Here is a 16,390-nt window from a genome sequence, read left to right as displayed (position 1 = left end):
GTAACCCTGTCCATGTTTTTGATCTCCAATATCTTTGTTAAACACTCATCTTCATCTGGGATTTCTTTTTGCTTCCACCTTCTCACATAGCAAATTCTTGCCACCATCGTAATCAAAAATAGTAACTTGTCCGTGTTTTTTTCTGTATCCTGTCCATGCATTCCTAATAAGAATAGTTCTGGTTTCCATGGGATTGTGCCATCACACCCAGACACTATAAAGTTAAAACTAAGATGTGCTTCTCTCTTTATCCGGGTGAACTGCGGGTGCCTTACTTAGAAGCTCAGGATTCTCAGCAACTGAGGCCAGTCCAGGTTTGAACATCAAACAGAATATTTATTTCTCAAAGTCCTTGACAGACTTGGCACAGCTTGACAAAGTTACAAACACAAACAGTCAACTTGTGAAACCATATAGATGTTCTTTCCTTCCCTTTTCCTTCAGCTGCAGAGTTAACTTTCCCCAATGGTAGAAAAATCCTGGGATCTTTTACCCTAACCCTAAGCTGCTATCTTTTAGAAAGAGCAGGTCTTCCCCTATCCAAGTTCAAGGCTAGTTTGGGGATGAAGTAATGGAGCCTCTCCCAATGGCAGAGAAATCCTGAAATATTCTCTGCCCCAGCGCTGAGCTGCTATCTTTTAGAAAGAGCAGGTCTTCCCCTATTTGAGCTCAGCACCAGTTTCAAAGGCAAGAGGGTAACCGTACTCACGATGGCCTATCCGAGCTGCCTAGCTTGGCCACCAGCACATCTGAGGCTTTTTCTATACTGAAGAAGGCAGGAGAGCTTCTCCAAAATGGAGATCTCATCCCCAGGAAAAAGGGCGGTCTCTAGACCAATAGCTGCAAAGGGCTTACAGGCTGGCTTCCAGCTTCTGTTAATGTTTGACTATTAGGGTGCTGCTAAGACTGTAGCAACCCTGGGGGAAATGCAAAGGGATGCTATTTCAAGCAACTAAGGGGCAATGCAAACCAAGCTCCTGGAAGACGGAACAGGGATATTTATATTCAATATTTTTGTAGTTCTTGTACTTCTTTCCAATATGTTTTTGCTTTGACACATGTCCACCACATGTGGAAGTATGAGCCTTCTATTTCTTTACATTTCCAGCATTGTGTACTCACGTTCTTATAACTCTTCCCTAGCTTCTTGAAGAGGAAAACAGTGATGCTAAGATTTGGTTTTGCATACAAGTTGTGCCTTTGGGCCTGGAACCCCTCCAGCCAAGAAGGCAGTTCTTAGTCCTGACTGTAAGCTCAGTGACCTTGACTTCCAGAAATTGAACGAGAGCTTTCAACAATGTATGGCACTCCTGATTATTCTAGCAAACTGTTTCTTTCATTATCTTTCCCTTGTGCTTGTTCGCCTTCAGTACCTCCGTGCTGCAGCCTTCCCAACAGCTTTTGTGTGTGTCCTTATGGAGGGGGGGGTTGATGCAGTGCTTAAAATAAATGGGTGTCCCTCAGGACTTCTCTTCTGAGCAGTTTTTTGCTTCCCTCCCGTGACTATTCCGTAGGCTTCTGTGAGCGATGAGGGTTCCTCTGGCACTGTGAAGGGAAACCAAGGATATAGCTTTTCGATATAGAGAGGAAAACAGCTGTGTGTTTGTCCTCACCCATCCACCCCCGGCTGCCTTGCAAACGTACCGGGTCGGGAGCCCTCATAATCGCTGCTTGTCGGATGCAAAATAGGAACCAGCTTTTGATTTCCACGGAGCTTCACACAGCTTGTAAGGCCAGAGGGAAGGAGGGAGTCTCGTGGGGCTCTTGAATAAACAGCTTTATATAAACTGAATTATTATTGAGCTGAAACTCAATGGAGCCGGCAAGGTGACCCAAATTTGGTGCCAGGAAAGCGGAATTCTGAAATCTGTGTAAACTATGCAAATAAGCTGATCTTCCTGTATTTGCTTTTATGTATTTATTCATTCATGGTTTGTTCTGCTTCTGTGAGTCATGGGTAAGAGAGGCAAACAGTTATTCCATGTTTTGAAGCTACTCTGCAACCACTTGATGGTTGCTCATTCTCACCTCCTTGGTGTTGAAGATTTTCCTACACTTTCTAATGTTGGCAGCTTTCAGGCCGGTTGGGGAAGCTCTGGCTCTCAAGATGTCACAGGACTCCAAATCCTAAACAGTGGTCCAGTATGATGGGGGTTGACGTCCAACAGTCTCTGGAGGGCATAGGTTTTCAACCCTTGTCTTAAGGGCTTCTTTGCCATGTTGTGAATAACTGTAACAGAGGTCTTCAGCCTATTGAACTATGCTATCGAGAAGTGATTTTTGTCTCCTTTGTATAATACAATAGGGGTTTTTTTTCATGTCAGGAGCGACTTGAGAAACTGCAAGTTGCTTCTGGTGTGAGAGAATTGGCCATCTGCTAGGACGTTGCGCAGGGGACGTCCAGGTGTTTGATGTTTTACCATCCTTGTGGGAGGCTTCTCTCACATCCCCATATGAGGAGCTGGAGCTGACCGAGAGAGCTCATCCATGCTCTCCTCAGATTCGAACCGCTGACCTGTCAGTCAGCAGTCCTGCTGGCACAAGGGTTTAACCCAGGGGTCTTCAATATGCGGCCCATGGGATGGACCCAGCCCCCTGAGGGCATTTATTCAGCCTGCGGGGTGTGGAGAAGGGTGAGTCCCCCTTTGGGGCTGCTTTCCCCACCGCCTCCCTGGGCCCAGCCTGCTATTCTCCTGCCTTCGGGACGCAGCCTTGCCTCGTCTGGAAGGCAAGAGAAGGTGGAGGAGATGGCGGGTGAAGCAGCTTTGGGGCCGCTTCCCCTGCCGCTTCCTCTGGGCCCAGCCTGCTGTTCTCCTGCCTTTGGGACATGGCCTCGCCTCGTCCAGAAGGTAGGAGAAGGCGGGGGAGATGGTGGGCGAAACGGCTTCCACCCTCAATTCAACTATCTGCTAGGACGTTACGCAGGGGACATCCAGGTGTTTAATGTTTTACCATCCTTGATTTACTTGGTTGCTGTGAGTTTTCCGGGCTGTATGGCCATGTTCCAGAAGCATTCTCTTCTGACATTTTGCCCACATCTATGGAAGGCATCCTCAGAGGTTATGAGGTCTCTGTGGATGCCTGCCATAGATGTGGGTGAAACATCAGGAGAGAATGCTTCTGGAACAGGCCATACAGCCCAGAAAACACACAGCAACCTAGTGATTCTGGCCATGAAAGTTTTTGCCAACATCTTAAACCAGGGATCCTCAAACTAAGGCCCAGGGGCTGGATATGGCCCTCCAAGGTTATTTTCCCGGCCCTTGTCTGAAATGATTTGAAAGCACACAACAACAACAATAACAATAACAACAACAATTCTATCTCATCAGCCAAAAGCAGGCCCACACTTTCCATTGAAATACTAATAAGTTTATATTTGTTAAAATTGTTCTTCATTTTAATTATTGTGTTGTTTTAAAGTGTTTTTTTCACTACAAATAATATATGTGCAGTGTGCATAGGAATTCACTCATGTTTCTTTCAAATTATAATCCGGCCCTCCAACAGTTTGAGGTACTGTGACCTGGCCCTCTGTTTAAAAAGTTTGAGGACCCCTGGTTTAACCCATTGCATCACTGGAGGCAAAACAGTGGTGGTACCATGGAATTAATATGGTGGTCATGGGAAAAGATGGTTTCTGTGGGTATGCAGAAAGTTGAGTCAACCTTCACACAGGGCAAATAAACCATCTTCCCTATATCCATTATTTAGGTGCCTAAGCGCCTTTGGAAACTGTGCAACATCTTTTTATAAAAGGAATATATCCCTGCCTGAAAGCCTACAATCTAAATTTTGTAGAGCATAGCATCTCATTTTTATGCGCTACATATTGGCAAGCGATGCCTCCCTGCTGTCTAGAATACTGACTGTCTGCGCTGCCGGTGATGTATGGAATCCGGCATCAGATAGCAAACAGTGCCAATTGTGCCCTGTTGCGCTTTTAAAAATGAGATAGTAGCCATCAGCATTGCAGAAGAAAAGCAGGTTTTTAAAAAGATGAATATGGAAGGCAATAAGGACAATCAGGTTGGAAGTCTGTGACAATTGGGCCAAACTTGTTGCCAACTGTTTTAACCCCATTTGTAAAACCTTGTCTATTTTTGTTCCTCTTGCAGTGGCAGGGAGAGACGCAGGAGTTCTGCCCGGGTGCCAAGGTGGTCCTAGTCGGTTGCAAACTGGACATGCGCACCGATCTAAACACTTTACGAGAACTCTCCAAACAGCGCCTTATACCCGTCACACATGAACAGGTGGTTTGTTATATTGTATTAATGGGATTTTAGCCTGCATCAATAGGAGCATAGTGTCTAGATCTAAGGAAGTAATGCTACCCCTCTATTCTGCTTTGGTTAGACCACATCTGGAATATTGTGTCCAATTCTGGGCACCACAATTCAAGAGAGATATTGACAAGCTGGAATGTGTCCAGAGGAGGGCGACTAAAATGATCAAGGGTCTGGAGAACAAGCCCTATGAGGAGCGGCTTAGGGAACTGGGCATGTTTAGCCTGAAGAAGAGAAGGCTGAGAGGAGATATGATAGCCATGTATAAATATGTGAGAGGAAGCCACAGGGAGGAGGGAGCAAGCTTGTTTTCTGCTTCCTTGGACACTAGGACGCGGAACAATGGCTTCAAACTACAAGAGAGGAGATTCCATCTGAACATTAAGAAGAACTTCCTGACTGTGAGAGCCGTTCAGCAGTGGAACTCTCTGCCCCGGAGTGTGGTGGAGGCTCCTTCTTTGGAAGCTTTTAAGCAGAGGCTGGATGGCCATTTGTCAGGGGTGATTTGAATGCAATATTCCTGCTTCTTGGCAGAATGGGGTTGGACTGGATGGCCCATGAGGTCTCTTCCAACTCTTTGATTCTATGATTCTATGAATGACCAGAATTTTCTTGGGCAACTGTGCATATATGTAACTTACACATTTGCAGTCTCTAGTTTGAAAGCTATGTGGAGAACATAAACCCTACTTACTGGTAAGCAGCTTCTGCGATCGATAGGGATCCATTCCCCTGTGGGTCTGAAAGCAAGCAATCTAGTGCAATCTTGCAACAGGGGTCCTTTTTTCTGCCTGTTGTACTGCAGATTGTTCACAGGAGGGGATGGGAATGTCAGGCAGCTGCTTAACAATTGATAGGAAATGGATCTCTGTCAATCCCAGCTAACTGCTTACTGGTATGTGGCATTGCCAGGGAGTGGGGGGTGTTTACTATATGGCAATGTCACTATGGTGATTTGTGGTATGCAGTAGTCATATAGGACATAGCAGTATTCCATTGATATGGTATAATCATGTTCCTTTTTTGTGTTTTAATGTTTGATTTTATATTGCTGTAGGTTCTTGTGGGTTTTTTCGGGCTATATGGCCATGTTCTAGAGGCATTCTCTCCTGACGTTTCGCCTGCATCTATGGCAAGCATCCTCAGAGGTAGTGAGGTCTGTTGGAATTAGGAATATGGGTTTATATATCTGTGGAATGACTGGGGTGGGGCAAAGAGCTCTTCTCTGCTAGAGCTAGGTGTGAATGTTTCAACTGACCACCTTCATTAGCATTTGAAGGCCTGGCTGAGCCTGGGGGAATCTTTTGTTGAGAGGTGTTAAGATGTGCCTGGTTGTTTCCTCTCTGCTGTTGTGCTGTTGTAATTTTAGAGTTTTTTAATACTGGTAGCCAGATTTTGTTCATTTTCATGGTCTCCTCCTTTCTGTTGAAAATGTCCACATTCTTGTGGATTTCAGTGGCTTCTCTGTGTAGTCTGACATGGTGGTTGTTGGTGTGGTCCAGCATTTCTGTGTTCTCAAATAATATGCTGTGTCCAGACCGGTTCATCAGGTGCTCTGCTATGGCTGACTTCTCTGGTTGAAGTAGTCTGCAGTGCCTTTCTTTTTGAGGATGCTTTCCATAGATGCAGGCGAAATGGCAGGAGAAAATGCCTCTAGAACATGGCCATATAGCCCGAAAAACCCCACAAGAACCTAGTGATTCCAGCCATGAAAGCCTTCGACAATACATTTATATTGCTGTGTCGCTTATTATATTGGCTTTGCTTTTTATGTATTTTATTTTCTGGTTTTGTTATGCTTTTGTGTTATATTGTGTTTACTGTACTGATGGGCATGGCCTCATGTAAGCCGCACTGAGTCCCCCTGGGGGAGATGGAGCGGGGTATAAATAAAGTTTTATTATTTATTATTATTATTCCTTTCCACCTTCGCAACCGTGAAGCCAACAGGAAATTGAAAGTCACTTGGGAAGGTCAAGAGCTTGAACATTGTATCCACCCTAAATATCTCGGTGTCACCTTAGATCAGGAGTCCTCAAACTAAGGCCCAGGGGCCGGATACGGCCCTCCAAGGTCATTTACCCGGTCCTTGCTCAGGGTCAACCAAAGTCTGAAACCACTTGAAAGCACACAACAACAACAATCCTATTTCATCAGCCAAAAGCAGGCCCACACTTCTCATTGAAATACTAATAAGTTTATATTTGTTAAAATTATTATTCATTTTAATTTTGTATTGTCTTGTTAAGGTTTGTTTTTTTTTTGCAATACAAATATGATCTGTGCAGTGTGCATAGGAATTAATTCATTTTTTTTTTCAAATTATAATCCGGCCCTCTAACAGTTTGAGGGACAGTGACCTGGCCCTCTGTTTAAAAGGTTTGAGGACCCCTGCCTTAGATTGAACATTAGCATATAGAAAACACTGCTTGAACACCAACCACAAAATAGATGCACACAATAGCATTCTGCGGAAACTTACTGGCAGCACATGGGGTGCAAACCCAAAATTAGTAAGAATATCAGCCCTAGCCTTGTCTTACTCAACTGCTGAGTATGCCTGCCCTGTTTGGCATAGGTCTGCCCATGCAAAGCAGGTGAACATAGCATTGAACGAAACATGCAGAATAATCACAGGATGTCTTAAACCTACACCTGTTGATAAACTCTACAAGCTAGCTGGCATTGCCCCCCTGATGTGTGATGGGAAGTTGCTGCTAAACATGAGAGAAATAAGGTTGAACATTGTGAAAGCCACCCACTACATGGTTACTAGATTTCTAGATTTAAGTCATTGACGTGCTGGCTGATACCCAAACATGACCAAGCTTTCCATGGCTTTCCATGACCAAGCAGGGATTTGAACCCTCATCTCTCAGTACCCCAGTCCAGCACTCAAACCATTATACCAGGGGTCCACAAACTAAGGCCCAGAGGCCAGATACGGCCCTCCAAGGTCATTTACCTGGCCTTTGCTCAAGGTCAACCTAAGTCTGAAACAACTTGAAATCACATAACAACAACAATCCTATCTCATCAGCCAAAAGCAGGCCCACAAATCAAATTAGAATTTGGCCCTCCAACAGTTTGCTGGACTGTGACCTGGCCCTCTGTTTAAAAGGTTCGAGGACCCCTGCATTATACCATGCTGGCTCTACCGCAAAGATATGTAGCTCTGCATTTGAGCACAGATTCTTTGTGTATTTGAGCACAGGCTCTTGGCTTCTTTCGTGAAATAGGAGGAGGATAAGCTCATCTGATTCTTCATCTCAAGCAGCGAAATGTTTTGAACCAACCCTGCCACTATCCTCTGCTGGTGCCAGCTGTGAGTGTTGGACCCTGAGGATTGCCAATATAGCAAAGCGGTTCTTTTTTTGTTATGCATCGTAGCAAATGCAAATGCATTCTTCTCACTTCATCCTGTTTCTCACACCCCATCCCCCTCTTGCTTAATTTTTTAAAAAAAAGAAATTGTATTTCCACCTTTAAGGGAAAAAAGCTAAAATTAATTGCTAGCTGTGATGTTGAAGAAACATATGGAGTTAGGGTGTCTGGGGGAGATGATGGGTGGAGAACGTCTCGCAGGGAGAGAAAAGATGACGTTCTGTTTAGGAAGATTGGCACAAGTATTTTAGAGGAGGCCTTCTTAAACCTTTTCCTCTTGTGAGCATTTTCCTTCTGAGAAATACTTATATGACCCCAGATATATAGGAGTGTGACTGTGAGAGCCGTTCAGCAGTGGAACTCTCTGCCCGGAGTGTGGTGGAGGCTCCTTCTTTGGAGGCTTTTAAACAGGCTGGATGGCCATCTGTCAGGGGTGATTTGTATACAATATTCCTGCTTCTTCGCAGGGGGTTGGACTGGATGGCCCATGAGGCCTCTTCCAACTCTTTGATTCTATGATATTATAATTCGATGAAATAGGTATTAAAACCAGACATTTACTGATAATAAATTATATATTTGCAAGGCTTGCAAAAAAAGCTGATTTTTCTTTTTTGTGGAGTATAGCTGATGCATTTTAATCCAGCGTTCACAGAAAACACTGCGTATTGTTTCTACTTTATTTTACCTGTTAGTGCAATCAAACCCTACCTCGTCCCTCGGACCTTCCTTTCCAGATACATTACATTATATTGCTCTCTGTTTTTAAACTTTTAATCCGGGGTTCTCAAACTATGGCCCGGGGGCCGGATATGGCCCTCCAAGGTCATTTACCTGGCCCTTGCTCAGGGTCACCCTAAGTCTGAAACCACTTGAAAGCACACAACAACAACAACAACAATCCTATCTCATCAGCCAAAAGTAGGCCCACACTTCTCACTTCTCAATACTATTAAGTTCATATTTGTTAAAAAATTTCTTCATTATCATTATTGTATTGGTTTTAAATGTTTTTGAACTACAAAAAAGATATGTGCAGTGTGCACAGGAATTCATTCAATTTTTTTTCAAATTATAATCTGGCCCTCCAACAGTTTGAGGGACTGTGACCTGGCCCTCTGTTTACAAAGTTTGAGGACCCTTGTTTTAATCTTTGCAGTCAGCCCTGCCCACTATGATTTATTCCCTGTGTTCAAATACTGTGATTTTATATGGTCTGATGTGTTTATTTATAATTTTTTTGTATTTTATTTTATTTTTATATTCTATTGTTGTATTCTTATGTGTATATTTGCATTGTTGTACTGCTGGGCATGTCCTCATGTAAGCCGCCCCAAGTCCCCTTGGGGAGATGGTGGCAGGGTATAAATAAAGTTGTTATTATTATTATTATTATTATTATTATTATTATTATTATTAACACAACAAAATGAGTCCACAGCAGACACTCTGCTGGCTATTGTATTGGATCACACGTCGGACAGTTCCCAAGTGTCTAGGACTGTGTGATGTATCGGTGAATAATGCATGCAGATCCCAGTAAGGTGGCCTTTGGCAGCTGGCAAATGGTAATTTTGTCAGCACCAGTTGTTTTTAAGTGCAGGCCAAGGTCTTTAGGCACTGCACCCAGTAATAATAATAATAACAATAGTAATAATAATAATAATTTATTTATTTACGATATTTATATGCCTCCCTTCTCGCATTGAAGGGGACTCAGAGCGGCTTACAAGTAAAAAGTAAATACAATATATTATTATTATCATAGCACAATATTAATATTATATAATACATTGTACTATAACATTATACTGTAATAGGGTAAAGGTTGTCCCCTGACATTAAGTCCAGTCATGTCTGACTCTGGGGTGTGGTGCTCATCTCCATTTCTAAGCCGAAGAGCTGGCGTTGTCCATAGACACCTCCAAGGTCATGTGGCCGGCATGACTGCATGGAGCGCCGTTAACTTCCCACCGGAGTGGTACCTGTTGATCTACTCACATTTGCATGTTTTCGAACTGCTAGGTTGGCAGAAGCTAGGGCTGACAGCGGAATCGAGCCTGCGACCTTTCTGTCAACAAGCTCAGCAGCTCAGCGCTTTAACCCACTGCGCCACTGGGGACTCCTATACTGTAATATTATTAGTAATATTACATTTAATATAAAATATATAATTATTATATCATTTTATTAGCAGTAATAGTATATTGTATTACATTATATTATAAATATTATATGTATATACAATATATTATATTATATTACCATTATTACCAGACTTGTGTAAATGGGTGATGTTCAGAAACCTTTTACAACTGTCAAGTTTTTGTGGCCCCAACATTGATCTTAGAGGACCCCATTTAAGGTTGGGATTGAGAGTTTAAGAAGTAGTATCAAGGAGCGGATCCTTTGGAAAAACTGAAGAGAGAGGTGTGAGATGAGCAAAATGGGTAAAGAAAAGAAAGCCTGTGATGACTATGGCCCTAATGCATTGATGCCTTTTCCTCTCCTCAGGGCAGTATGCTGGCCCGGCAACTGGGCGCGGTGGCCTATGTGGAGTGCTCTTCCAAGTCGTCTGAGAACAGCGTCCGGGACGTTTTCCATGTGACCACCCTGGCCTCCGTCAACCGTGTTCACAAACACCTCAAGCGCAGTAACTCAAAGCGAGGGCTGAAGCGGGTGGCACAGCTGCCCGGGCGGACGGACTTGTTGACTGACTCTGAGATCCGTAAAGACCGGGCCAAGAGCTGCTCGGTGATGTGAGAGAGGAGGTTGAAGTATAATGTTGCCTGTCTTGTTCATATCTCTTTGTACAGTAACTGGTCCCAGAGAGGTCTCTGCCCTGCAGACCACATTCCCGAGGATGCAGGTCTGAGAAAACTAAGCCGTCCCTTGAAACAATCAGGTTGGATAGGGAGGGATCTGCCTGACGTTGCTGTGCAAAGAGGGAGGGCTTCTGAATGGGCCAGTGTTGCACAGGACATAGAAATGCTCAGGTAGCAGATGTATATTCTCCAAAGAAAGGAGCACATCCGTGTATGTGGCACAGCAGGGGGGAAATTCTTCAAATCCTCCAAAGAGTTCATTATTTTGGAGCTAATTTTGCAAGCATAGGTGTCCAGGCAACTGGGTGTCTGGTATTTTTGCAGCCATGGTGTGTGGCAGTTGGGCTGCGCACATAGCATGTGTGTGCCTCTGTGTGTGTGTGTGTTTGTGAAATGTATGCACAGGCAAGGCTTGGGACTAGTTAGTAGAATACAGGAGCTACAGAATGTTTAATTATTTGAGTAGACAACATGGGGGTGATGATTCAGCAGGGCAGGATGGTGGCATTTGGCTGTTTTGTGTTGTGTCAAACAAAAACAATGCACTTAAGGCCTTCAGGTGACAGAAGAGGACCATTTTGAGAGTTTGAAAAGTTTTTTTGTCATTGTACTTCCTAGAAATCACCCCAACCAGCATTGCTATTAGTCATGCTGGTTGTAGGATCGTTGGAGTTGCAATCCAAAAATAACATATGTGAGCTCGGGTCATTTTACTGTCCTAGAGACACTAACATTGTGTACTGTCAGGTGAGCAGCTACTCTTTTTTCCCTACAAACAGGTTGTGTTTCTATTTCCTCCCCCCCCCCCCCCCAAAACCGATGACAGCTGGAAAGCTGAGAAGCCATGTCTGCAAGAGCCATTCCTTCTTCCTCCATTCCATGGCAGTCCCACACTCTGATGCCTTAAGTTTGGTGGCACGGCACCTATGTGTGCCTTGCTGGCTTCCTATGAAGCAAAAGGAAGCCATATACTTTGCTGCACACACTCCGATATCACTGCAGGAAGACTGTATCCCTCATTCCTATTTCCTTGTTCCTCTCAAACATGGTGCTGGCGATGCGGAGATGCAAAGCTGTTGTGAAGGATTGCTCCACAGTCACTGACCCAGGTAGTAAATTGACCGTGAAATCACCAAACCAGGAAAGTTTTGATGACGTAATGCTGTTTCATCTTTCAGTTCACAGTGCTGCTTTGTGTATTTGTGTTGTACCAAAGAATACTCCTTTGGGGATTTAGACAACATTTTTCCCTCCCCCTCCCAAAATTCGCATCTGAAGTCCACCAATAACTGGGCATGGCGCTGGTAACTGGTCCTACTTCTCTGGAAACTCAGGAGCCAGGGGATAAATCTGGGTGTGTGTGGCAATACAACCATGTAAATTCCTCTTGAGATTATTTGGAGAAATGAGCTTGGTAGACAGTTGCACAATTGTGTGTGTATATATGTGCGTGTATGTCTGTGTTAGATAGAAACTAATAATAATAATAAATAATACAAATTTATTTATACCCCGCCACCATCTCCCCAAGGGGACTCGGAGCGGCTTACATGAGGCCAAGCCCAACAACACATCAATATAACAAAAAACACAACTAGGGAGTAATAAGTCATCTTAATGTTTCTTAGGTACCTTGGCAGATTAGTGAGGCTAAATCAGTAACTACGGTCAATGGACAAATCTGTGATAACTGAAACAGGCAAAGATAGCTGCTGGCTATCAGCACAGGCCCTGAGAAGTGAGCTGGAAAATTCAAGCATCTTATGCATAGCGAGAAAGAAGCTTTCAAAGGAATGTGAACATGCATCTGACTAGATCTGAGTTCAAGGAAAGATACGGAAAGGGTGATGCCTGGCTTGACAACAGTCTATGAGAAAAAGATCTAGGAGTCTTTGTGGACAAAAAGTTGAACATGAGCCAACAGTGTGATGCAGCAACTAAAAATATATAAACCCATTTTCCTAGTTCCAACAGACCTCACTACTTCTGAGGATGCTTGCCATAGATGCAAGTGAAACGTCAGGAGAGAATGCCTCTTGAACATGGCCATATAGCCCGAAAAAACCTACAACAACCCAAGAAAAGCCAATGGGATTTTGGGCCGCATCAAAAGGAGTCTAGAGTCTAGATCAGGGGTCCTCAAATGTGGCCCTCCAAGGCTCTTGACCCGCCCCCCGCCCTAACTTTAGACTGAGGGTCACCCTATATATAAAATGACTTGAAGGCATACAGCAACAATAATAATCCTATTTAACTTGACTATCTCACCAGCCAAAAGCAGACCCACATTTCCTATTGAAATGCTGGGAAGTTTATGTTGGTCAAAATTGTTCTCCATTTTAAATATTGTATTGTTCTTTCTTTCTTTTTTGCACTACAAATAAAACATGTGCAGTTTGCCTAAGAATTCGTTTTAGTTTTTTCAAACTGTAGTCCAGCCCCCGAACCATCTGAGGGAATGTGAACTGGCCCTCTTTCTAAAACATTTGAGAACCCCTGGTCTAGATCAAAGGAAGTCAGGGTGCCTCTCCATTCTGCTTTGGTCAGACCTCATCTGGAATACTGTCTCCAATTCTCAGCAGCATGGTTTAAAAGACATATTGACAAGCTGAAAAGTGTCCAGAGGAGGGCAACTAAAACGATCAAATGTCTGGAGACCACGAATCCCTATGAGCAGCAGCTTAAAGAGCTGGGTATGTTAAGCCTGCAGAAGAGAAGGTTGAGAGGAGACATCATAGCCATGTTTAAATATGTGAAAAATGTCATAAGGAAGAAGGAGCAAGATTGTTTTCTGTTGCCCTGGAAACTAGGACTCTGAGCAATGGGTTCAAATTACAGGAAAGGATATTCCACCTGAACATTCGGAAGAAAGGAGATTCTACCTGAACATTAGGAAGAACTTCCTGACTGTAAGTGCTATTCAGCATGGAACTCTCTGCTTCAGAGTGTGATGGAGGCTCCTTCCTTGGAACCATTTAAAGAGAGGCTGGATGGCCATCTGTCAGGGGTACCTTGATTGTGCTTTTTCTGAATAGCAGGGGGTTGAATAGATGGCCCATGTGGTCCCTTCCAACTTTATTATTTTACTAGCTTGGGGACCCAGCGGTGCCCAGGTTATTTGAGAAAGTCATTGTGTGTCAAGGTTGGTCTTTATCAGTTATTTAAGTGGCTCGCAGTGGTCTCAGGAAGTTAGTGAAGGTACTACGAGTCCCATCGTCCATGGTTCATCTTCCTCCAAACAGTATCAGGATGTAGGGTGCTCATGGGGGTGCCAATTTTGGTCTTGATCAGTCATTGGATGAGGGTCGCAGTGGTCTCGTGAAGTTAGTGGAGGTACTCCGAGTCCCATTGTCCATGGTTCATCCTCCTCCAAACAGTAGCAGGATGTAGGGTGGCTCATGGGTGCTCTGTGTGACAATTTTGGTCTTGATCAGTCATTGGATGAGGGTCACAGTGGTCCCGTGAAGTTAGTGGAGGTACTTCAAGTCCCATCATCCATTGTCCATCTTCCTCCAGACTGCATCAGGATGTAGAATGGGTCATGAGGGCTCTGTGTGCTAAGTGTGATCTTGATCAGTCATTGGTGGGGGCCACAGTGGTCTGTGGTTGCCCAAATGTTTTAAAGTACTACAAGTCCCATAATCTGTGCTCCATCTCCCCCAAACCGCACCAAGACGTAAAGTGGGTCATGGGGGTTATATGTGCCAAGTTTGGTCCATCGTTTGTGCATGTTACAGTGGCCTGTGAAAGTGGCAGCCAATCAGAAAGCTGCCACATACATACATACTTACACACACACATACAAACATTCTCTTTTATTATAGACTAGCCGTCCCCTGCCACGCGTTGCTGTGGCCCACATGGGAGTTCTGTGTGGGAGGTTTGGCTCAATTCTATCGTTGGTGGGGTTCAGAATGCTTTGTGATTGTAGGTGAACTATAAATCCCAGTAACTACAACTCCCAAATGTCAAGGTTTTCTTTTCTCTCTTGATGCTGCCTTAACAACTCTTCTGTAAGGCTAGTACATTTGATAAAATACTAATAGGTGGTAAGTGGTTCTCATTTTTGGTCTTTGGTTCTGTTCTCCATGTGTTACGATTAGAGCTGATGCTGAGCCAAGGCTTAACATGAAAAAGAGATCTTGGCAGAGAAATCCTCTCTCAAATAAGCTCTGAGCACAGAAGGAGCGTGAAAGCTTTTGGCAGGAGAAGACCCTCACGTCAAATCAGGAATTACATCTTGTGTGCTAAGTGCAGTAGCTTTCGATCAGCTTTCCCCAACCTAGTGCCTCTCAGATGTGTTGACCTAGAGCTCCCACCTTCCCACCCTCCCCATTTCTGCAACTACAGCCTAAGACTCTGACCGCCTAACAGTATGGCTGGTTTGGTGCCACTTCTTTACTGGCTTCACACACCGAATTATAAGAGGCTGACTATTCCACCCGTCTGACCAAAATGGCCTGATTGTTCATATGCTGGGTTTGAGCACAGCGACTCCATTGTCCTGGCTTGTAAGCCAGAGCTGAGCAGCAGCTGCTGTTCCGGCATTCTTCTTCTTAAGCCTGAACTCTGTCTGGGATTTGGACACAGGTTATCTCAGGCTACAGTCAAGTGCTATCCAAGTTGAGAGCAAGCGTGTAAAACTATGTCCTCCCCTATCAGGCCTTTGTAACAACAGAAAATATGAGAGAGTGAGAAAGATTATGGAGGAGGGAACTTGGAATCTATCTTACTTACTTACTTACTTAGGCGATCCCTCGTTGTCCAAGGATGATGGTCCTCCAAGATCAGTGTTCTAAAGGGGGTCCATAGGTGACTGTGAAGCCCTATTCTTGATCTGCATCTTCTCCCGCAGTGAGGGCATTGGTTTCCAGTTGGAAGGTGGTCCTGGTTGGAGTTGGCTTGACGCGTCTTCCTCTTGGCATGTTTCTCTCTTTTGCCCTCCATTCGTGCCTCTTAAATTCTACAGCACTGTTGGTTGCAGCTGACCTACAGCTGGAGCACTCAAGGGGCTTCCCAGTTCTCTGTGTCTATGCCACAGTTTTAAAGGTTGGTTTTGAGCCCATCTTTAAATCTCTTTTTCTGTCCTCCAGCATACCATTTTCTGTTCTTCAGTTCGGAGTAGAGCAACTGCTTTGGGAGACAGTGATCAGGCCTTTGGACAACGTGGCCAGTCCAGTGGAATTGATGGCGGAGGACCATCACTTCAGTGCTGGTAGTCTTTGCTTCTTCCAGCACGCTGACTTTTGTCTGCCTGTCTTCCCAGGAGATTTTGCAGGATTTTTTGGAGGCAACGCTGATGGAATCATTCCAGGAGTTGCATGTGACGTCTGTAGATAGTCCACGTTTCACAGGCATATAGCAGGGTTGGGAAGACAATAGCTTTATAAACAAGCATCTTGGTATCTTTACGAATGTCTCGATCCTTAAACACTCTGTGCTTTATTTGGAAAAATACTGCACTCGCAGAGCTCAGGCGGTGTTGTGTTTCGGTGTCAATGTTGACTTTTGTGGAGTGGTCGCTGCCATGGTAGCGGAAATGGTCAACATTTTCTAATGTTACACCATTAAGCTGTATTTCTGGCATTGGAGGGGGATTGGCTGGTGACTGCTGGAAGAGCACTTTGGCTTTCTTGATGTTCAGTGACAGGCCAAGCTTCTCGTATGCTTCTGCGAAGGTGTTTAAAGTGGCTTGTAAGTCTTCTTCTGAATGCGCATAGATGACATCATCAGCATACTGGAGTTCTCTAACAGATGTTGTTGTAACCTTGGTTTTGGCTTTCAGTCTGCTGAGGTTAAACAGCTTGCCATCTGTCCGATAGACTATTTCCACTCCGATCGGAGGCTTCCCATCAACAAGATGAAGTATCATAACAATGAAGATGGAGAATAAAG

At 44.3% G+C, this 16,390-nt stretch overlaps 1 protein-coding gene across 1 annotated transcript in view; it reads left to right on the top strand.

The window, feature by feature from the left end:
- Positions 1–15,944, top strand: part of RND2 (Rho family GTPase 2) — an 80,550-nt gene extending 64,606 nt beyond the window's left edge. Inside the window, exons 4-5 of the mRNA XM_060781258.2 lie at positions 4,119–4,253; positions 10,185–15,944. Of these exons, the coding sequence (XP_060637241.1) occupies positions 4,119–4,253; positions 10,185–10,433 (384 nt within the window). The 3' untranslated portion in view covers positions 10,434–15,944. The remainder of the gene's footprint in view (positions 1–4,118; positions 4,254–10,184) is intronic.
- The last annotated feature ends 446 nt before the right edge of the window (positions 15,945–16,390 follow it).

The sequence above is a fragment of the Anolis sagrei genome, chromosome 6 (genome assembly GCF_037176765.1).
Source record: "Anolis sagrei isolate rAnoSag1 chromosome 6, rAnoSag1.mat, whole genome shotgun sequence".
Lineage (NCBI taxonomy): Eukaryota > Metazoa > Chordata > Lepidosauria > Squamata > Dactyloidae > Anolis > Anolis sagrei.
This window is presented reverse-complemented; position numbering and strand designations above follow the sequence as displayed.